The sequence below is a fragment of the Anthonomus grandis genome, chromosome 8 (assembly GCF_022605725.1).
Source record: "Anthonomus grandis grandis chromosome 8, icAntGran1.3, whole genome shotgun sequence".
Lineage (NCBI taxonomy): Eukaryota > Metazoa > Arthropoda > Insecta > Coleoptera > Curculionidae > Anthonomus > Anthonomus grandis.
Window position 1 is genome coordinate 31,101,232 of NC_065553.1, and position 23,057 is coordinate 31,124,288.

The 23,057-nt window shown below is 31.8% G+C and overlaps 1 protein-coding gene and 1 long non-coding RNA gene across 3 annotated transcripts in view; both read right to left on the bottom strand.

Moving 5' to 3' along the window:
• Window positions 1-1,082: 1,082 nt before the first annotated feature.
• Window positions 1,083-23,057, bottom strand: part of LOC126739945 (sorting nexin-12) — a 28,518-nt gene continuing 6,543 nt past the window's right edge. Inside the window, exons 2-3 of the mRNA XM_050445779.1 lie at window positions 11,898-12,118; window positions 1,083-1,268 (exon numbers count right to left, since the gene is read on the bottom strand). Coding sequence (XP_050301736.1) covers window positions 1,163-1,268; window positions 11,898-12,118 — 327 coding nt within the window. The 3' untranslated portion in view covers window positions 1,083-1,162. The remainder of the gene's footprint in view (window positions 1,269-11,897; window positions 12,119-23,057) is intronic.
• LOC126739946 (uncharacterized) lies at window positions 4,750-11,877 on the bottom strand. Of its 2 annotated transcripts, XR_007661740.1 has the most exons (4): window positions 6,443-11,877; window positions 6,026-6,215; window positions 5,856-5,945; window positions 4,750-5,667 (listed from the first exon to the last, which is right to left on the bottom strand). It is a non-coding gene; the product is annotated as an uncharacterized LOC126739946 (long non-coding RNA). The 2 variants fall into 2 exon arrangements; XR_007661739.1 differs by lacking the exon at window positions 6,443-11,877 and having other exon boundaries at window positions 6,026-6,423.

Consider the following 23,057-nt stretch of genomic DNA (forward strand, 5'->3'; position numbering starts at 1 on the left):
TTTCATGGCTAAAATAGACCGCGTGCCAGTCAAAACTTGGAAAATTAAAATTTTGTATTAAGTTTATTGTTTTTCTGTCCCTGTTTCACACTGACTCTTTCGTCTGCGCATTGCATCGGCCACTTGGATATGGTTGAGTAGTAGAAATAAAAGTATAGATTTACTATGCCGTTATTTAAAACTGAATTTAATAATTTATTGCTTAATTTTCAAATTCCGTTAGATATTAATAAGTTGTAGCAAACAGTTCTGATTAAGCTATTACTATATGTTTAATGAATTCGACATAAAAAAATCACAAATCCAACAATTGAATATTGAAAAATTTATTTTCGTATTGTATATCATATTTTATTCCTAAATAATATAAATAATATTATACATACAAAATGGGAATTAAAGAGTATAAACCTATGATATAACAGTAATAATAACAATAAAAATAGTGCTCGACATTTACCATTTTTTAAATTTCTTTTCTAATAACATTATTAACTCGAATCCTATGTAGCTACATACAGGCTAAAACAGTGAAATTATCTGTTCTTAAAAATGAAAAAATATACATTAGACAGATCCAAAATGACTTAAACGAAATACTATATTACGTACAATTTCTTAAATATAACAATATTTTAATACAACCAAAATAAAATCTACCGAAAAGCATATTGGGATTATATTGAAATTAGATAAAGATAGCAATTATAATGGTTTTTTTTCTACTACCCTACGTAAAGTACTCACTTTATACATTTCCCAGGGTTTATAAATTTATACTTTTTACTTTAAAAGACTTTTAACGCACTAGTGCGTAAATAATTTTGGTATTTTTGATTTTCTTTTTCTGTTGTCTTTTTATGTTTTCTTCGGTAGTAGGAAATTTTTTTTATGTTACACCTGTTTTAAATTCCCTTTTCAAATAAAGGATCACTTAGACACTTGTTAGGTATAAATAATTATTTTATATATATGCAACAAAAAAAATCAGATGCCGTTTGACTTAAATTATTCTCAAGTATGTTTCACAAAACTCTTCTATATTAGCAGATTTAATTTTCAGTAAAATTAAAATATCGTAATATTTATAATATTCATTTAATAAAACCGTAGCATCATAACAGTAACTTACTTAATCAAGACAATAGTAGTAAAATACAGGTTATGTATTGCGAATTTTGCCCGGTACGTAATTTTTGTCGATAATAGGGTCCTGTAGGAACATATGAAGACATCGTTCGTTTTGGGCAAGCGGATGACCGGCAATTCTAGAATGAATATAGTTGTAATTAAAAAAAAATTGTTTAAAATATGAGTTAACAATATAGAGTTACTCTTTAAATTTATGAAAAAAAAATTAACTCAAATATATTCCGTAAATTATAAATCTTTTCGGATTTCAGTGGTTTATTTGTATTAAAGCATTTTTTCCTAGCAAAGTGTAAGGCTTGCGTAATTTTTTATTTTTAGCTACTTTTTAATTTGTTTAAATATATTTTGAAATAAAATCATCACTAAGAAACTTATTTACGGCAGATTGAAAGAAAACAGAGCCCACATTTCAGTTTGCAAGCAAAAAAATGTTATTCAGACCTTTAAGAATCTGGAACATCATCGCATTTAGTGTATAAATTGTTAGTGCCATAGTTCTATAAAGAATAATAATAATAATAATAATAATAATAATAATAATAAATGTTTTTATTCTTGTAAACATATATGCTTGACAACAACATAGAAAAGAGAAAGAATAGAGAAAAAGAATTGAAAAGAAAAAGAATAGAGAAACATATTAAAAAAAGGGAAATATTAAAATTAAATTAAATCTAATATGCAATAATAATATTTATAAAATAAAATATTAAGCAGGTAAATAATATAATTAGCTAAAAGTGACCGATATTCGTGAGTCACATATCTAAAACAACAATTTAAAGAAATACAATACACATAGCAGGTAGTAACTATTCACTAGATAGAAGAAAGGATTTAATCGATTTCCTGAACTTCAATAGGCTCATATTCTTAAAGTTATCATTTAGCGAAAAAAAATTTAAATTCTCAATTGCTTGTCAAAAAATGCGCGATAACTACCTCTTAAAACCCTCCAAATATCATTTGCATATCTCGACCGGTTTCAGAGCAACAAATAAATCGTCAATTTTTGATGATTATTTAAAACCCCGTATCTTGGAAAACGAAGCATTTACATTTATAAACATACGTTTATATAGCAAAACTGTCATTATTTTTCCATGCAGAATCACCCCCTGAAGTTTGTCGTACTTATTTACTAACACCCTATATATCGGCCATATCAAAATCCTATTACAATAAACACATTGGCAGGGATGGAAATTCACACCAAGACTGCTTAAACATGTGCCATGAAGCACTACAAACCGTAACACCTGATATATGGAAAAATACAGTCACAAATACGGGAAATTTTAAAATGGTACGAGAGGGAGCAAATAATGGATCGACAAGATCTTCTTCCTCTTATAATTCATATTGGAAATAATAATAGTGATTCTAGAAGTTCCGAGGCAGAATCAGATCAGTACTAATACCTACTAAACAAAAAATATAATTTTCGTATTATTATACCGGGTGTTGCGTCGCCGAGCGGAACATAGGAAAACCGATGTAAATTTTAAGGGGGTCAATTAATGGGTTCCCTGTACATTTTATAGAAAAAATTTAAGATAACTTTTGGAAGAGACCAATCTGGCAAACCCTTGTGCAAAGTTTCAAAGAATTTTTAATAAGCGAATCTTGAATTATTCAATTAAATTTAATTGCAAAATTAGCAAATTTTCGGTTCGGGTAAAACCAAACGGGCACCAGTAAAATGAATATTGTCACTGACGTGAGGAAAAGTATCAATAAATCAGTGACAGTCGATATTTGAAAACAAGTATGAATTATTCACTCGACGAAAAAATAACCATAATTAAGTGGCCTTATGCGGGAAACAGTTTTAGAGCAGTATCTGAAATGTTTTCAGTTTATTTCCCCACCAAGCCCATTCCGTCCATTTTAACAATTAATCGTATTGTCAATAAGTTCGAGTCCAAAGGTACCGTAATAAATAATTGTAAATGTTCAACTCAGGATATCGAAAATAGAGGCGAAGAAAGAGAGCACAGAGATCTTAATATTCTACTGAGTGTGGAGGAAAACAAGATGGTTAGTACGAGGATTCTTGGGCAAGAGGTAAATAAACATCATACAACGGTATTGCGCACTTATATTATTCGTATAAATTCGAAAAACATCAAGAGCTGCAGGAAGGAGATGAAGAGCGAAGAATGGCATTTTGTTTTGAAATGATAGAAAGAGCAAATAATGATAGGATTTTTTTAAGAAATATTTGTTTTACCGATGAATGTACATTTAACCTCAACAATGAACCAAATGTTCAGAATTGCCGGTATTGGAGCCAAGAAAATGAACATCGCTTTGTTCATACTCGGACACAATATCCCCAAAAAACAAATGTATTCGAGGGAAATATCGGACACCATATCATTGGACCCTTTTTTATGGACTATAACCTAACAGCTGAAACCTATTTGGATTTATTTCAAAATCAAATTGGACCCGCCTTGGAAGAAGTTGTTCAGGAAGATCACATGATCTGGTACCAAATGGATGGTTGCCCAGCCTATAATGCCCGTATGGTTAGAGAGTGGTTGGAAAATGCTTTTAACGGCAATATTATTGGTCCACGGTACCGGATATTTTGGCCAGCCCGGTCACCTGATCTTTTACCGAATGACTTCTTTTTGTGGGGTCATTTAAAAAGTGTAAAATTTGAGATCTAAAACAGTTACAAAACGCTATTTCGTTAGAATGTAATAAAATTTCCCAATATCAACTTAGTAACGTTAGAAATAAATTTTATGATCGGTTAGGATATTGTTTAGCTGTTAATGGGGCGTTGTTTGAACATTTGATTAATTGATGTTTTCTACATGAAAACATCAATTAATCAAATGTTCTCTATTATTTAAAAAAAAGATATTGTATTTTATTTTATTTTTCCACGCTTAGTAAAATAATAAGAGTTCTGTTCTCTCTTTTTTCGGATCTATTTTCGATCTTCTGAGTTAAACCAAAGTTTACAGAATAGAATACAAGTTGGTTCACTCGGCGCCAGCTCTTTGAAAATCATCGTACAAAGACGCGGCTTCTGCAGGTGTGAACTATAAAATGAGTATGGAGACCGGGGAAATAAAAGCCAAAACTTGGCGATTGATGGTGTTTACCTTGGTGTAGGGGAACGCTGGAAATTCCATAGGCTCCTAATACTAATACACGAGTACATATTTGCATCAATTTACCTGTTTGTACCTATTTGGTCATGAACATATTTGGGATTGTAGGATATAAAACTAGGTATATAGGTTATTATTGTAAATAAAACAAAGATAATAATTACAAAGACTGGTTAAAGTTTTATTAAAATAAGTAGGTACATTATAAATGGACGGAGAGGCTGACCATTTTATTGATAATAACTTCATTCTAAACATATTTTTTAACCTAAATACGAAACACACATCAACTTATATAAAATAATTATTTAGTATGATACATAAGTATCATATCATACTACGAGTATTTACAAATGTTTTAATATGTTGCTTGCTTACATAAACATCTTTACCTTTTTTTTTAGATTTTTCTTTTTTAATATCGACATTTATAAATTTTAATGTATAATAAATACACACCCTTATGTATAAACTTAAAAAATAGTCAATGGGAAATTAATTACAGGAATGCTTAAAGGTCATGTTAGAAAACAGTTTTTTAAGATTATAGCCAATTGCTTCTTGCGCTGATAATTTATTAAATTCAGCGATAAAAATACTTTCTAATTTTATTATGTACTCAATAATGTCTTTTGGAGGTATGGTTAGACCACTAAATAGGGTATTATTTTCATATGCTTTTAATTTACAATAAAATAACTCTTCATTAAACAGGGCATTTTGGGAAGTTGCAAAATTATTGCATATATCACAAGAGTGACGTGAGAGACATTTTTTAAATAAATATGCTACATATACTAAAGCATTTCCTTCTGCGCTTTTTAAATGTACATATTCGTTGGTAAAAACTCGAAGAGGAATATATTTAGTGGGAGAATGCAATTATATATTATTGCAACTATTAATAAAATCGGGATTTACATTTAATAGGGCTTTAGCGCCATCATCTATACTATTAGCTGTTTCGACATTATCTAAATATCCTAACGCAAAAACCTTTTAAGAACTTTTAGCTAGTTTTTGAAAATTAGTACCCTGGTCTGATACAACCCCAAAAATATTTAAACCGGTTTTGCGTATCCTTCGGACAGTTTTAAATAAAATATCTTTTAAATGAATAACAGGTGCAGATGTATTTTTACTCTACATTCAATTACTTTAAAAACAAACTCGTTAAAACCTGGATTTATTACCCATTGTTGCGTAAAACGGTTTAATGTAGATCTTGATGGTAGAGGATAAACTGTGGACATTTTTTTGTAAGCTTTTGTACCCAGGAAAAACACACTTAGAGCAAACTGTTTAAATTCATTGGTATACCTGCGTCCTTTTGAGTCCTTATTCAGCAATAATATTCGAGTTATCGACGTTTGGATTCCTGCAACTAATTTTGCTAGTTTAGATTATGTATTCAATTTATATGAAAAACTTAACTAATTTATGTCGTTTATAATCAAATCTACGATGGATTTTTAAGGCGCAATCTTTTTATTTTGGTATGTTACAAAAACATAACGACTATTTATACGTATTAGTATATTATAGGTATTTTAATTTAAATAAATATCTTACCTTTTAGTAACGGCTGCTTTGGCTCATTTACTTTGAACTGTTCTTTCTGAACAATGGCATCAACACTGGCTTTAGGAAAATGTGCATCGTCTACAATATGTCCTATATTATTTTAATTTAAAATCAATAAAAAATTATTTAATTAGATTTGAATTTATAAAAAAACACACCTTTTTGGGTAGGTACTCCAATCGATGAGATAGCATACGAATGATGCATTCGGGTTTTCGAGGAATTTGTAAAACTGTCATCATTAAAATGCAAACTACAAATTCTAATACGGTTATAACATTGCGTTGGAGTATTATCCGCGTATCTATGGGATCCTATAAATCCTAGGGCATTTTTCCAAGCTTGACCCTAAAATTTTTGTTTCATTTAAGACTGCATAATATGTTATAATTTTTTATTATTTTTTTTATACGAGTTATTTTAAATGTTAGTTGGGTAATTAAATAAATAATCATTACATTTGCAATATTCATTTACTAATATTAATCCCTTGTAAAGGATTAAATAGAAGGTTGAGTTAAAGTAATATAAAGATAATTAAAACTTATTTAATATAATCTATATTTGATACATACCTTCCTTCATCTTTAGGGCACCTAAAAAACGATATCTAATCTGTAGTTCGACTTTCACAACCATCCACTGAACAAATATTTCGATTAGACATTTTATTCTCCACATAATCAATAAAATCCACAACTATTTTTTTGAACTCCACCCTATACACCGAAATGTGAGTAAAACTGAAATGAGCTTGGCGCGCTCGGTATACATCGATAAATAAATGTGCACCAGACCTGGTGCACCGGCCAGACGGGAAACTGCGGGGTGGATTTTGACGGCCGACCGGAGTGACCCAACTTGTATTCTATTCTGTAAACTTTGGTTAAACATTTACAATTATTTATTGCACTCGAATGTCTTTGGACTCGAATTTACTAACAATGGGTTTAATGGTTAAAATGGACCAGATAGGCTTGATGGGAAAATAAATTGAAAATATTTCAGATACTGCTATTAATTTAAATAAATTCTAAGTATGATAAAATTATTTTTTAATAATCGATAATAATAATTGTTATTGATTTAACTTCATCGTTATATTAAAATAAAAGTTTAGATAAAAAAGTAATGTTAACTTCTTACTTTGAATGTATGGTTGTGAGATTGATAAAACGAAAAAAAAACATTTCTTGTATTCGGCTGTATATCAGATTTGACAAAGCCTTATATTATACAAATTGTTTGCTGGTGGCTGGTTTTACCTGAACCGAAAATTTGGTAACTTTGCAATTACATTTAATTTAATAATTCAAGATTCGCTTATTACAATTTTTTGAAACTTTGCACGAGGGTTTGCCAGATTGGTCTCTTCAGAAAGTTATCTTACATTTTTTCTGTAAAATGTACAGGGAAGCCAATAATTAATCCCCTTGAAATTTACATGGGATTTTCTATGTTCCGCTCGGCGACGCACCACCCGGTATATTATTTTAGTTTCTTTGCCCTAAAAAAAAAGTGAAAAAAAAAAGCTTAAAATTTAGGCAAAATTATTAAGCATTTATTCTTTAAACTAAGGCGGGTATTAATATTTATTATACTTTAATAATTTAAAACTTATTAATTATAAACAATATTTTATAAGTGTTTTACTTGATGATCAGGTAGTAGGTGAGATCAGATGAATTTAGGCTAATAAAACAGATAATCAGAAAATCAAATAAAACAAAATTATAACGTCAATAATAATTATTAATACTTATAATTTCCTATTTATCATAACATTTAGATACCTACATTTATTACAATCCGGCAACTGCGCTCTCAAGTAAGCCACGAGACAGACGATGACGTGCAATGCTTTTTGTGTTGTATGAAGTATACTTTCAAATTCTTGACGGTATTTCTGAATTATTCTATGCTGAGGGTTCGTCTAGTGACTCAGGTTGCGTTTTAGAAACCACAGGTTTTATTAGGTGACCCTAGACCCCACAAAAAGAAGTCTGGGCATTTAGGTGACCATTAAATAAGACCCCTTCTTTCAATTTACTGGGTAGGATAATGATCATACGACCATTACCAAACGGAAACTACATAATGAGAATGTCCTCCATCCTGATGGAATTGTACTAAGAAGCGTTCTTCTTATTTTCGTGTATGTCCCTCTGAATTTCTGATTCCCGCACTATTAGTGGTTCGATGGACCTATGTAACATTTCAGCATGCATGTTTGCTATCTCCTTAATATACCAGCCCAAACATTAATTATTAATTTTCTGGAGGTACTGGGTATGCGATTCTCTAAATATATGTGGGTTCTCTGCCGTAATTCTATCAGAAAAACTAATCTATCAGTAACCAGAAAAACCTGATTGTAACCGAAAATTACTGTTTTGGTTTGAATGGTAAATTTGAAAGGATATGATCAAAAAATGTTGTTTATTTCAAAAAGAATACCTCGGCAAATAAAAGAAAATTGGCCACGACCAACTGAAAAAGACCAGTGAAGAAGTTTTCTGGATCATAGTAGATATTTTAGAGGATTTGTAAGAAAGTCTGCTAACCTTATTAAACCTCTACATAAGCCACGGAGTACAAAATGTTATTTAGTTAGCAGAAAAGCGAAAAGTGAGAAAGAGCACACCTCCAATTTTAAACTATGCGAAACTTTTCAGGTGAATGATACAGATGCAAGCAATGTTGGAATGGGCTTGGAAAATTAAAAAAAATATATATATATTTTCCCAAAAATAAATACAACATAAGTTTATAAGAACAATGACGTTTATTTCAAGTTTTTAGGGTAAGTATTTGCATAAGCATAAGTTATAAGGCTGCTAGTCTGGGGTTTTTTATACCTCCCGAGATTCCGTCCCAATTACGCGCTACGTCATAAACGCCGACGCAACGCGACGGTGTATTATAGACCGCTCGCTAGCCAGTCAGCCACAGCCTAGTGCCCAGGCGTTATTTTGACAGGGTGATTTTGTTTGTTGACATTTTGACGTTTAACTTTTATTATTGACGTATTTTGCTCGTTGACTAATTACAATGGAGCAGGGATTTGTTCGTGGTCAGTCAGACAACTTACCCATTATATAAACGTAAATATTTTAAAACAATAAATTCTATTCAAAAATAATTAAAAATAAACTTTTACTTTGACACCCTGTTTTTCAAAAACTAAGCATTTTTCTTAGACAAGGAAAATGAGTGGACCTGTAATCACGCACCTGAAACGAGCTGCTTGCCACCAAATCTGCAAAAATGTTATCTGGCAATTATTTTTCCTACGAAATTTAAATCAAAACACTGAACATCCCAGTTTGATGTAATATCCAAAAAGTATAGATTTAACCAAAAATTTGACTTAAAAAAAACCAAGAATCTCTTAAAATACACTCAAAAACAAGTAAGCGTGTCACCATAATGCGAGAAAAATTCGGCTCACTTCGTTAACATTGTAAATATAGGCATTACCGATCCAACCATTTTCCTTGTCTAAGGCGTTTTTCGACATAGAACATATGTACAGGGTGGCCAAATAAGCGAGGTAAGCGGCTGTATCTCAGGATCTGTACATCTGGCAGCAATGGATTTTTTTTTATTATTATAAAAGTGGCCATGAGAAAAATCTGGAAATTATTTTTAAGTTCCGTATTTCACTGCAAGAGGGCGCAACTAAAACTTAAATAAAAGAAACGTCTTTTTCTCCGAAAACTTAAACATTAACTTATACTTTTGATATTATTTTTAGTAAGCCTAGATAATTTGCTATAATTTTGGCTTATGAATTATTGACGTACGAACGATAGTAGGGGTGGGGGAAGCTATTGAAAGTGGAATCATTAAAATCGGTGTAAATTCTAAACCACTTATTCGATTTGAGCAATTTAAAATTTATTCGCAAGATAAATGTAGCTGCTTTAAAAGTCTGATCTCATCACTACCCTATAGTTCCCAATAAAACCGCCAGAGGGTGCAATTTGTAATAATTCCAGTTTTTTTCATTTTGCTCCAAAAATTCAAATTGAATGGTATATTTTTGACATCATATTTAAAAAGTAGATAAAATTTGCAAAAATACTGTGAAAACCGCACGATGATATCTTTGCTTGTTTTAAAGTTATAGCGAATTAAAGTCTTTTACGCACCGAGTCCAAACTTATGTACCGCCATCTAGCGCTCGGCCGGAATGATTATCGGAATGAAAATTATTGGTTCTTATTTTTTTGATGGCACATTAACCAGTAATGTTTTTTTGCATTTTTTAACAAATTCCTTGCCTATTTTAATGGAAGATTTGTCATTGGAAGTAAGACGGACCATGTATTTCCAATTGGACGGGTGTCAAGTATTCCAACAAGTATTACACGTATGTTGCTGGAAATCTGAGATTTGTGTAGCTGTATTTGAGAATTGTGGTAAACTCTAAGCAAAGCATCTGGGATACCTATATACAACCATTTCTATTGGCGTATCGTTCTTGTATCCACAAGTCTACTGAAAAAAGTCAGGCAAAACTTTTATTCGGTGATGATATTGTTCAATTACCTTTAGACATTATGACTGGGAGACAAGGCTAAAACTTTTGAGAGAACATCTACTATCTACAAGAGCGTTTGCAAATTGTTCACGAACAAGCACAGGATAAACTTCACCTAGAGAGTAACAAAATAAAATCACGTTATGACATGAAGGAGAACTCTACTCATTTTAATGCCGGGGGCAGTGTGTGTTTATACAATCAATGGAGGACGAACGACAAGTCATCAAAGCTCTAGAAGGATTGGGAAGGTCAATCTCAAGGGTCACCAAAATCAACGACGTGGTGTACCAGACGAAGAGTGTTAACATCGTCCGGCTGTTGTGTTAACATCGAACGATCAAACTTGAGAGGGGAGCAGTATTACAAAAATGTGAATACGCTAATCATTCTCATAGTTTTTGTACTTTTTTGTAAGTTGATTAGTTGTATTTAGGGTTAGCTATGAAAATTTTGTTAACAGCATCTTTAGTTTTATGAAAAAGTAGCACAGTGTCGCGAAAACCGCAACTCTCTATCTCTAAAAAACGTAGATATCCTGCAAAAGTAGCCAAAATGGAACAACCTGTACAATATGTCAATATATAAGATCTTGAGATACCACACTCAGAATTTTAGTTTTTACGAATGCAGAGAAAGTTTAAAAAATATTTAAGTAGAGATATGTTTTGAACAAAAAACAATCATTAAACTTAAAAATTATTAACTCAAAAACCGTTAGAGCTAGGTATAGTATTATCCTATACCACAAAAATTATATTATCCTATATTATAAAAAAATACTCCGGAAAGTTATTCCAGATCAAAAAATACTAACAGATAAAGATACCAAATTTTTAAAATCCAACGTTCCGTTTTCCGTAAACGTCGAACTTACCATCGACCGTGATACACCCTGTACATTATACACTTGTCGAAGCATATGTGGAACTTTTTTTCAAAAAAAATAGAACTTTGCAACTCTCTTAAAAAAATATTTCTCATAATTAAATCCTGGTTGATCTTCATTACCTTATATATGAATTAAAAGTAGTGCAATATTGTGCTGCGCTAGTGGCAGCAGATACACATTCAAATCGATAAATTATAATATAACTGAGTAATTGAGTTAAATAAATTAGTTCTAAAGTTAAAAAAAAAAATAACGGGCATTCCAATATGAATGGAGTTGCCCTGTTGTATATCAAGAATTAGCCATAGGGCCTGAGGCAAAAAAATATTTCCAGGGGAAATGATAAATTACAGGAAAAATCTTAGTGCCATATAAAAAATAGTTTAATTCTCATTTTCTTATTAACCATAGAAGTTGCGCTACTTTAGGAACTTAAAAAAAATCGAGCGATTTCTTTAGGTAGAATTTTGTGTCTCTAGGCCAGACGACTAATACTTCCCAAGATACAGCTGAAAGCCATTCTTAATTGCGTAATTTATTGCAAATGGTGTAGACATTAATATAAATACATAATAGACATAAATTATCTTACTTGTTTATAAAAACTTCCAATCCTTTTCTCCTATCCTCAATAAAAGCTTCCTCGAATATACCATCGTCACCTCTAAATGGTAGCTGTCTTTTCCAAGCTTTTCCAGGCAAAGATGGAACAACGATTTTACTATCCCTCTCTAGCTCATTTCTCAGCCACTCAAAGTCACTGTATCGGCGTCGAACACTGGATTCTTTTACTTTGAAAACTGGTAAGTTGGTCTAGAAAAAAAAACGATAATAATTAATTATTATTAATCGAACATTAACAAGAAAAAATTGTTTTTATCGGCCATACTTTTGGCATCAAAGGCAGATTCTAAACTTTTTTATAAATAAACCCGCCTAAATATTACGCACTTCGGGATTATTACATCTGATTATATATAAAATATCCATTTTATTCTGAACAGAAACAGCCTTCACTTCAGCTTTGGTAAATCTGTTAAATCACTTTACCGAATATGTGTTTAAAATCTGAAGGACCGGGAACAGAATGAATAAATTATTTATAAATTTAGTACCCTTTAGTTCACATAGAGATTTCTGGTTAAATTTTAAGGATAACAATATCAAACACATGGGCCATTACTTAAATGAATAAGACATTTCCGGGAAAGTAATTACACCTGTTTTTTAATAAAATTTGAAGGTTTAAAAAATACTATTTCTGATATGTACTATTCATTCAGGTCTCACTCTCGCATTCATTCTAAGATGATGCGGTTTCGCTTACAACGTTGTTCATGGGGCAAAAGTTAAAATGTTCAATACTTGGAAAAAAACATTTAGATATAAACATTAGAAAATGAAAATATTAAAACATAAAATTAAGCTTCTAATTTGTTGTTTAGACCAACTAAACGAAATATGTAGTATTGGCAAATTAATATTACAGATAGGAGATTAGAAAAAGAAGTATACCCAACTACTAAGGAATAACAAAGAAAAGACTGTATCTCTACCAGATATCGTTCCGACGCTCGTACTATCCCACAATTTTAACGTAACTGACGAAACACAATAGTACACTGTTTAGTTATACTTCCTTTTCTAATGCATTATTCTCCTATCTGCAATATTAATTTAGTAGACAATAATAAAATGTGAGAAGCGATTTGTATACAGGGTGTTCATTCGAAAACTTCCCACCACGGATTTATCGAAAGCCACTGTTTAAAAAAAAAACGCCGAAATACGGCAAAAGGTTTGTCAAGGGGGACAACTTTCTAACCTAAAATTACTTCACCCCCTTTCACCCTCTGCCCCCCAGGGTCATCACCTTAAAAATTTTACATGGCAAGGGGTATATTACTCGATAGTAATAGCTTGTTTAAAAGGTCTTTCCAAGTCTTTTATTTTGACGTTTGATTTTTTTATATCGGTCGATTCATTTTCGAGAAAATTAAAAAAATCTTTGTTTATCTTAATTCATTCAGATAGAAAACAAAAACATGAATATCAGTTTTTATTTCAATAAGTGTTCAAAATGTTGCCCGTTTTTGGCCAAACAATGATATAGGCGATGTTCAAATTCCTGACGGACATTTTCAAAAACATGTTGTGGGATATCATGGCAGCTGTCGATGATGCGTTGACGAAGTTCATCCAAACTTTCAGGTTGGGGAGTAAACACAATAGATTTCAAATGACCCCATAGAAAAAAGTCTAACGGCGTTATATCAGGAGATCTAGCAGGCCATTCTATAGGCCCCCTTCGCCCTATCCATTTATCTGGAAACTGAATGGAAGGAATGTGTTTCTGAAGTCTTGAAGTTGGCTAAAGCAATTCCAGTGTCTAAAGAAAAAGGACTGGTTGCAGAATTTATCTTTCTATATCCCCTACTAACAATTCTATCCAAGGTATTTCAGTGTGTTATCAAATATCAAACAAATTTATATTTTAAATCCAACAATCTATTTGCCAGGACGATTTTCCTAGGACCAGTTTGGCAATAAGCCATCTAACAAGTAATGTTTTAGTTCTGGTTTGTTTTTCCTAAGATTCTCCAGATTCATATACATCCTTCCCGGATCTTACTAAAGCATTTGATATTGGAATCCATAGCATTCAACAAACTAGCTCCAAAAATTTGATAATAATGCAGTTTTATTAATAAAATCATATCTCTCCAATAGATATGTATCCCATAAGAAGGATTTGTTTCTGTTTTCATTTTATTAGCATATTATAGATACTATCAAAACTCACATAAAATGAAGCATTTATTCCCAACAAATTTGTTACCCATTTACAGAAAAGAGTTAGATAGACAAAAGAAAACAGAGACATTAAAAGTATGCTGAAGTACTAGATAAAATCAATGTGAATAACATCCTATGTACCAAAGTAGACTATGTATACAATGCATCTCTAAAGTAGCGGATAAATTCAATAAAAATAAAATGGACCATTTCTAACAAAAATGCCCAAACCCGTCAATTTTAATATTTGGTTTAGGAATTTCCTATGTGGAAATTAAATATACAGGGTGACTCAAAAAAAGATATGAAGTCACCAATATGTTTTTTAAATGGAAACCACCATTTTTTAATGCAGAATCAGAAAGAAAGCATTTTTTTACCAAGGATATGGTACAAATGAATAGTGGATACAAAGCAATTTTGAGCGAAAAATGATGATAAAATGTAAAATTAAAAAAAACACCTGTTCTTAGAACATTGAAAGACTAGAATTAGCATTGCTATGGAACTATGGGCAGTTTGTTTGCTTGCAACATCTCTGATGCAATGATGTCAAATGCTCGTATAGAAATGGCAAAAAAAGACACTTTATTATTATAAAAATATATTATTATTATAAAAATAATAATATGTAAAAATTTGTCACTTATTTTGACCAGCGCAAAACAATACTATTCCTCTTTAATAAAATATGAACCTTTTTTTTTGAAAAAATATGATAAGATACTCTATAAGGACGTCAACATTCAAAGTTAAATGGATGTAGATAATGTATATTAGAGAAAAAGGCAACATCGCAACACCGCTCGATCGCATTGTTGATTGAAACGACGCAAGTCTTTACCATCTTTACCAGCGACGTCGCAAAAAATATTTACATGCTAAATACTTATTATTAATAGATTATGCTTTAAATTATAAACAATATTACCGTTTATGAACTCTTTTTACGTTTTTTTACGTACTTCATTAGAGTAAAAGTACTTATCCAATAAATTTTTTTTTTATGGAAATCAAATATTTTATATTTATTATAGATTTTTATTCTACGTTTTTATTGTAAGTTTTTTTATTCTACTTTTATGACAATGGTTGGCCCTTGATATGATGTTATGCCAATATTTTATTGTGAAAAAAAGGCCTAAATCTCCATGGTGTGGGACAAACGGCAAAAGTTCACAAAAACACTCAAACGCGTCTTTTTTCAACCAAAAAATAAAGAAAACACACAGAACTTCACAAATGGCAAATTTAAACACAAAGTCGTTTGTCAAGGTGACATCAGCTTTTGCCTGCGGTGTTACCTTCTCAATTTTTTTAGAACCGGTTTTAGGAATAAAAATGTTAATTTTTTTTGCTTTGAAGATGTTATTTTTGCGCTTAGAATAACATATATCTATTTCTACTTTTTATTTTTAATCCAAAATCTTCAATCTACAATCAAAAGTTAAATTAACATTATCATAAGTGTTGCTAAATAGCTGTAAATTTTTTTTTTTGAAAATGCGTGTAAACTTGACAACAGAGAATCGATGAATATGTTTGTAAACAAAACACTCCCCTTGCTCCTGTGCACATGTTGGAACTCAAAAAAAGTAGTTGTTTACTAATTCTAACATTTTAATGTTCTAAGTACCTATCTAAATTATATGTTCGAATTGAGCACCGTTAACAACCTGACAATAACCAAAGCAATTAAAAAATTCTTTTTGAACGTTGTCAATGATATATTTCTAATTTCCTGAAGTATATTTTTTTTTATCTTCTAAACTTGCTGGTTTAGTGATATACACTTTACTTTTTAAGTATCCCCATAAAAAGTAATTGAGGGGAGTTAAATCTGGCGATCTGGGTGGCTCAATGGTGGCATTCAATGAACCCTCGTCTACCTATCCAACGATTTGGAAAAACTTCATCTAGATAATTGCGAACGGGTAAATAGTGTGGCGGGGCTCCATCTTGCTGAAAAAAAAGATCACGTTGATGCATGTCGGGTTCTTCCAAATCCGAATACAAAGTTATCGGAGCGGGGAAAAGATCATTTTGAAAAAAGTCCAAATACCTCTTGCTCTCATAATTTTTCGGAAGATGAAATTGTCACCGCCTCTAATAAATTAAAAAGTAAGTTGACCTCCGGTACCGATGGAGTACCAAGTCTTGTCGTTAAAGATTGTATTCGAGTTCTGTCAGGGCACATATTTAATTTTATTGTACAATTGGTACAACTTTGGTACAATGAACTGATTTATACTGCATCATCTATGGTTAAGGAATTTACAGAAAATGATATGTTGATTTTAATGCTAAATGGTATTTGCTCATCATTCGATATTTTAAAAAAATTTATACATTTACACAGCAATAGTTTAGTGATGACAAGCCCTTACATGTATCCAAACCATAATGTAATTTATAATAGCAATAAGGCTCTCTATAGAATATTTCACGCAAATAATATTAATCTAAATAGAATTTTAGAGTCTAATCATGCCAGCAACTTTGGATCAGATTTGGCATCATTACTGTATACCCATATTTTAAAACATTTCAAAAGTAGCATTTCATCAAAAAATGTGTCCACAATAAAACCAAGTAATCAATCTGGACTTCTAGATACTGACTGTGATAGGGATTCTTTTTTATAGATAAATACACAGAAGATGAAGCTCACTCACATTCTATAAATAACATTGAAAATAAGCATGCGAAAAGTTTCAGTAGTTTTATTTTAAATATACAGTCTCTAAGAAATAAAATGGACGAGCTTCATCTTTTACTTGATTCATGTGATTTTACTGATATTGTATTACTAACTGAGCACTGGTTAAAGCCTAACGAATGTTTCTTAATATCTGAATATATTCCTATATCAATTTTTTGTCGGCAACACTCCATACATGGAGGAACAGCTATTTTAGTTAAACAAACAATTGAAGCTTTTTTCTGTAAAATTAATAAGTATGATAGCTTTCTGTTGGAGAAGGTTTTTGAATTCTCCCTTTGTTTTTGTAAGCGATTTAATTTATATGTTTTTTGTGTTTATAGACCACCTACAGGAGATATTGGTATGTTCCTGGACAAACTTGATTCTCTATTATCCCAATTGTCTCTACACTCCATAGTTATATTGGCTGGTGACTTTAATATTAACTTCACTGATGTAAGCTTGCCATCATATCATACATCCCTTTTAAGTATATTGGAATCTTATGACTCTACATGTTCTTTCACCCACACGTATAACATCCTCATCTGCAACTACTATTGATTATTTGTGTACAAATTTAAATGATGTGTCATGTAGAGTACTCTCATCTGGTATTTCTGACCATGAAGCCATTCTCGCTAGGATTCCATGCAACACTGTATTTCCTTCATCTCATTATATAGGAAGAATTTTCAGCAGAGCAAATTTTAATGCTTTTTCTTCTACTGCAGCTTTGGTTAATTGGAATGCAGTTGAAATGGCTCCTGACCCGTTTACTTTGTTATTTCATGTGCTATGTGACAAGATCAATCAGTGTTTTTCTAAAAAGAGGCTTAAAATGAAAAATAGAAAACCATGGGTCACAGCAGGCCTCAGAACTTCAGCTAAAAACCTCCGTTTTTTGGCTAAGCTGTGCAAGTTTACAACTAATGCAAACATTATTCTTTATCATCAGAAATATCGTAGTCTATATAGAAAGACGATAAAAGCAGCTAAGGTTAAATATTATAGTGACCGGTTGAATATGTCCTCAAATAGGCAGAGAGAATGTTGGTCAATTATAAATGACTTCAGGCATTCTCACAAGAAAGTTTCAGAACCAGAAGTAAGACCAAATAGTTTAAATGATTATTACTGTAATATTCCTCATTTATTGCTCAAGGATATGAATACTAATATTGATCCTTTGCATTATATTCAACAAGTGTCAGTTCAAAATTCTTTTTTCTTTTATCCTGTTAGCCTTACTGATGTTAGAGATGCAATTAAAAGCTTAAAAAACCATAAATCAGCTGGAGCTGATGGAATATCATTAAAATTACTACTCCTTTTGCCTGACTCAGCATTGAATACCTTAGCTTCTGCCATAAACAATTCCTTTCATAATGGCATCTTTCCAGCATGTTTGAAGGAGGCAGTGGTTATCCCTCTTTATAAGGGTGGAGATGTGAGTGAGCCTTGTAATTTCCGTCCAATTTCTATATTATCTACCCTCTCCAAGATAGTTGAAAAACATTGCAAAAATCAGAATTTTATCTTTTTTGCAACATAATTGCATTTTATCTGCAAATCAGTTTGGATTTCAAACGGGAAAAGGGACTCATGACGCTGTTTTCGGCTTGGAGAGTCCGCGGCGGCAGTGTTTTGCGATTTATTCAAGGCATTTGATTGTGTAGATCATGGAATACTGCTGTCTAAGCTCAATAATTATGGCTTTAGAGGTGTGGCATTGCAATGGCTGGAATCCTATCTGTCTAATCATACCCAAAGAGTTACAGTATCTGGATGTTTATCCGATTCCAGATCCCTTAAAACTGGAGTACCTCAGGGTTCAGTGTTAGGACCACTATTATTTTTGCTCTATGTAAATGATTTGGGTTCATTAAAACTGCAGGGCAAAGTGGTTCAGTTTGCTGATGATACCACCATTTTATGGAATCATAGAGATTCTGATAATGTTAGAGCCCAGGTTTTTAAGGATCTTAAGATTTTATCGGAGTGGTGTGCTGCAAACAGGCTTGTATTTAATGTGGGCAAAACCTTTATTATGGGATTTAAGTGTGACGTTCAGGGCCTTATGTTTAGTGAAAACTCCCCCTTGCAAAACAAAGAAAGCTGTAAGTTCCTTGGTATTACCATTGATGGTCGCCTTCGCTTCGAAGATCATATCCTAAATCTTGCATCAAAATTATCCTCTGGATGCTTTGCAGTAAGAATGGCGGGGCATGAGCTGGGAGGGGTAGTTGCACGTTCAGTGTACTTTTCTCTTATTGAGTCCCACCTTCGTTATGGCTTGCCTTTTTGGGGTTTAAGCAACAAGGGATTATTAAACATAATTTTTGTGATTCAAAAAAAGGCAGTTAGATAGGTATCTAACTTAGATAGGTAACTAACAGAACATAGGTATGTTCTGCTGGGTTAAGAGATTCTTGTAAACCTCTCTTTATATCTCAAAAAATCCTAACTCTTTTTTCTCTTTTTATCTTAGAAACACCTACTCTTATTCATAAATGTCCTAAACCTCCCTCTAACACTGGTCATATGACTCGCCAGGTTAACGATTTTCCCTTACCAATCCCTACATCCTCCCTCACCAAGAACTCTTATATACCTTTGCAAAAAAATTTACAACCATGTTCCTCTATGTATCAGACAAATTTTAGAAGTTAAGAGATTCAAAAAGGAATTAAAATCACTTTTATTATCCAGGGCATATTATAGCCTTGACGATTTATTTAATGATACCTTTTAACCTGTGCTCTGACATCATTTTAGTATTTTAGTTTTGTTTCCTGTTAAATAATATAATTTACTTCTTCTAAATTCTGTTTTATTGACAGCTTTACTTATTTTTTAATGAAATTTATCAAAAAGATGCTTTTTTTTCTCAATCTGTTTTGTTACGATTAATTTTGGTAATGTGTGTAAATTTTATGGTAAAGTGTTTTAGATGTTATGTTTGTTTGAAATTTGAAATTTAAAGTGAATTTGGATTTTTTTAGTTTTTAGGATGCTTGTACACAAGATTTTGTTGTCTTACGTAATATAGCACATTTTCTTCTTTCTTTCTATTTTGTCTTCAACAGTATTTTCCGATAAATGGAAGACTGCAAAGACCCGATATTCAAAAAGGGACCGAAAACGACATTCAAAATTACAGAGCTATATCTTATGTAATTTCTCCAAACTTTCTGAAATAGTTTTTTATAATAGAATATATGCCCATGTCAAATTAGACATAGCACCTACTCAATTCGGCTTCCTTAAAAATCGCTCCTCTACAGTACACCTGGCTTGCCTAAATGATTATTTGTGTCAGCATTTGGATAAGTCAGATTGATGTAATATACCTTGATTTCTGCAAACCTTTTGACCAAATTGACCACTTTGTACTTCTTCGGAAGCTAAAATTTTTTGGTTTTTCTAAGGATTTAGTCGCTTTAATAAAATCTTATTTACGATGTCGTAAACAATTTGTGAAATATGAAGGCTTTCAGTCTCCTGTATATGAAGTGTGCTCGGGAGATCCGCAAGGATCAAACTAGGGCCCGCTTCTTTTTTTATTATTTATAAACGATCTTGCCAAATTACTGTCTTGTCAGAGTTTACTGTTTGCGGATGATATAAAATTGTTTATAAAAATAGACACTGAAGACGGTTGCGAATTCCTTCAGGTAAATCTTAATAAAGTTGGAAATTGGTGCAAGGTCAATAGACTATATTTAAACGTTAATAAATTTTTTTGATTATAGATATATTTTGACTATAGAGCAAATACTGTTGTGTTAGCCAAAGTGGATGAGGCAATCGATCTGGGAATTACTTATGATGCGAAATTAAATTTCCCCAAGCATGTAGCAAAAATAGTTTCTGACTCTGCCAAATCGTTGGGTTTTATTTATCGAAACTGTTGGCATTTTGAAAATATTAATACTTTAAAACTACTTTTCATCTCTTACATATGCTCAAAATTAGATTACGGATCTCCTATACCTATGGGAATACCTCTCTAATGACTGTCCCATTCTTTCGGCTAGATTAAATTTTCAAGTAGCAAGAATTCTAGGCATCTTAGATTATTTTATGTAAATCCCACTAGGACTAATATTTTGTATAAATCACCTATTATTATAATATGTCAGAACTTTATTAATATTAATTTACATGAACAATGCGATATTTTTGTTGACATTTTAAGGTCCATAATAGAAAGTATAAAGTACATAGGAGATGCAGAGTCTTTCAAGTATGTATATAGTCTATTTAAGTACATAGAATGTTGAGCATTTTTATTTTCCATTTTTATACATATTTTGTGATTTTCTTTCCTACTTTGCATGTGCTGAAGTACAAACTTCAACATATTTTTATTGTTTCTTTTTTTTATTCTTTCCTGTGATTGGGTAACAAACCTGTTGGAAATAAATGCCTTTTTTTATTAGAAGACATGCCTTTGATTGTGGCTTTGGGATTATCTTGGACCATTAACAGAACGTTAAGCTCATCATCTTTAGTTAGCTTTTTGAGTATCCCGAACATATATGGATATATATGTTACGAACGGATGAATACTTTTCATCCGTCTACTCGGATGAACAAGTCAATGACATACCATCTTTTGATTTTGATAAATCAATTCATCTGAGCACTTTAACTTTGTCAACGCAGGATGTTTATGAGGTTATTACTTCCTCTAAGAATAAGCTCTGCACTGGACCAGATGGGATTCCGGCATTCTTCATAAAGAAATGTGTTTGTGTTCTTACGAAAACGATACTGTTAATTTTGAACAAATCTCTGGGTACTGTTTCTCATCCCACTCTCTGGAAAAGAGGTTTTCTAAAACCCATTTTTAACTCTGGTAGTAGAAATGAAATTTCCAATTATCAGGCTGTCTGTGTGTGAACCAATCTGAGTAGCCAAAGCTGCTTGACTGCCTGGTCAGTTGTAGGATCGCGTGTAGTTTTAAATATTTATTTAATCCTGATCAATTTGGATTTATAAAAGGCAGATCTACTGATCTGCTGATGATTTAGGCTTATCACATCCCTTTATGATTCTGTGCTCCTGCAAAAAGACCTTAATTTTTTTTTTTTGATTGGTGCCACTTGAATAGAATGTCCCTTAATATCAATAAGTGCCAAAGGATTACTTTTTCTAAGCAAAGAAACCTTATTGCTTTTCTTTATAAAAATTAACAATGCAGCAATTGGTGTCAAAACGAGGTTTCTGACTTAGGACTATTTGAAAGAACTCGTCCATTGTCTCAAAGAGACCTACGTAACTGGAGAAAAAAATGAAAACTTTAATTCTCGGTCTCGAAATATATATTATATTTTGAGACCGAGACTTAAGAGTTTTCATTTTTTTTCTTTAGGACTATTATTGACTCCAGGTTGTCTTTTAAGCATCACATCAATCAGCTGGCCGGTAGGGCAATGAAAATGCTGGGTTTTATCCAGCGTTCTAAAACTGATTTATCTTTGTTTAGTTTAGATTGCTACCTTGTTAGGCCCATCTTGGAGTATGGCTCAATTATGTGGTTCCCTTCATAAACTGCTACATTGAGCAGATTCAAGACTCAAAATAAATTTTTAAGGGTGGCTGCTTTTAGATGTGGTTACAGGAGACAGGAGTGTTGCTATCAGTGGGTCAGGGATAACCTGAACTTACCCACATTAGAGTCACAAAGAACATTACTCGACTTATCATTTATGCATAAGGTTTTAGATGCTACTATAGGTTGTTCTGAGTTATTGTCTCTTTTTAAACTTAAGGTGCCTTCCAGATTGAATAGACAATCAGAAATATTTTCAGTCCCATTCCACCTTAACAATTATGGTATTAATGAATGGCTCAAAGTGCTAATGGCCTGTGGAGACAGATAAGCTTTTGTGACTCTAAGATTACATCTTTTAAGGGGCTGTTACAAAATATTATTTCATAGGGTCTTTAATTAATTAATTCATCTATACCTTTCATTGATTTATAGATAACTTTGCAACTGTATATATATATATATGTTTGTATGCGTATGCTATGTAACATTATTGTAAATGGATTCCATAAATAAATATGCTTTGGGTAATTGTCAACCAATCAGGTAGTAGGATAATTTAGTCATATTTCATACAATAACAGTAGGTAATAAAGTGTAGTAACTAATAAAACGCAAGATGACGCTGCTTTCCTCTCAAAAAGAATAAACACCATTTGCAAATGTAAAAATACTTCAAATACTTGCACCAA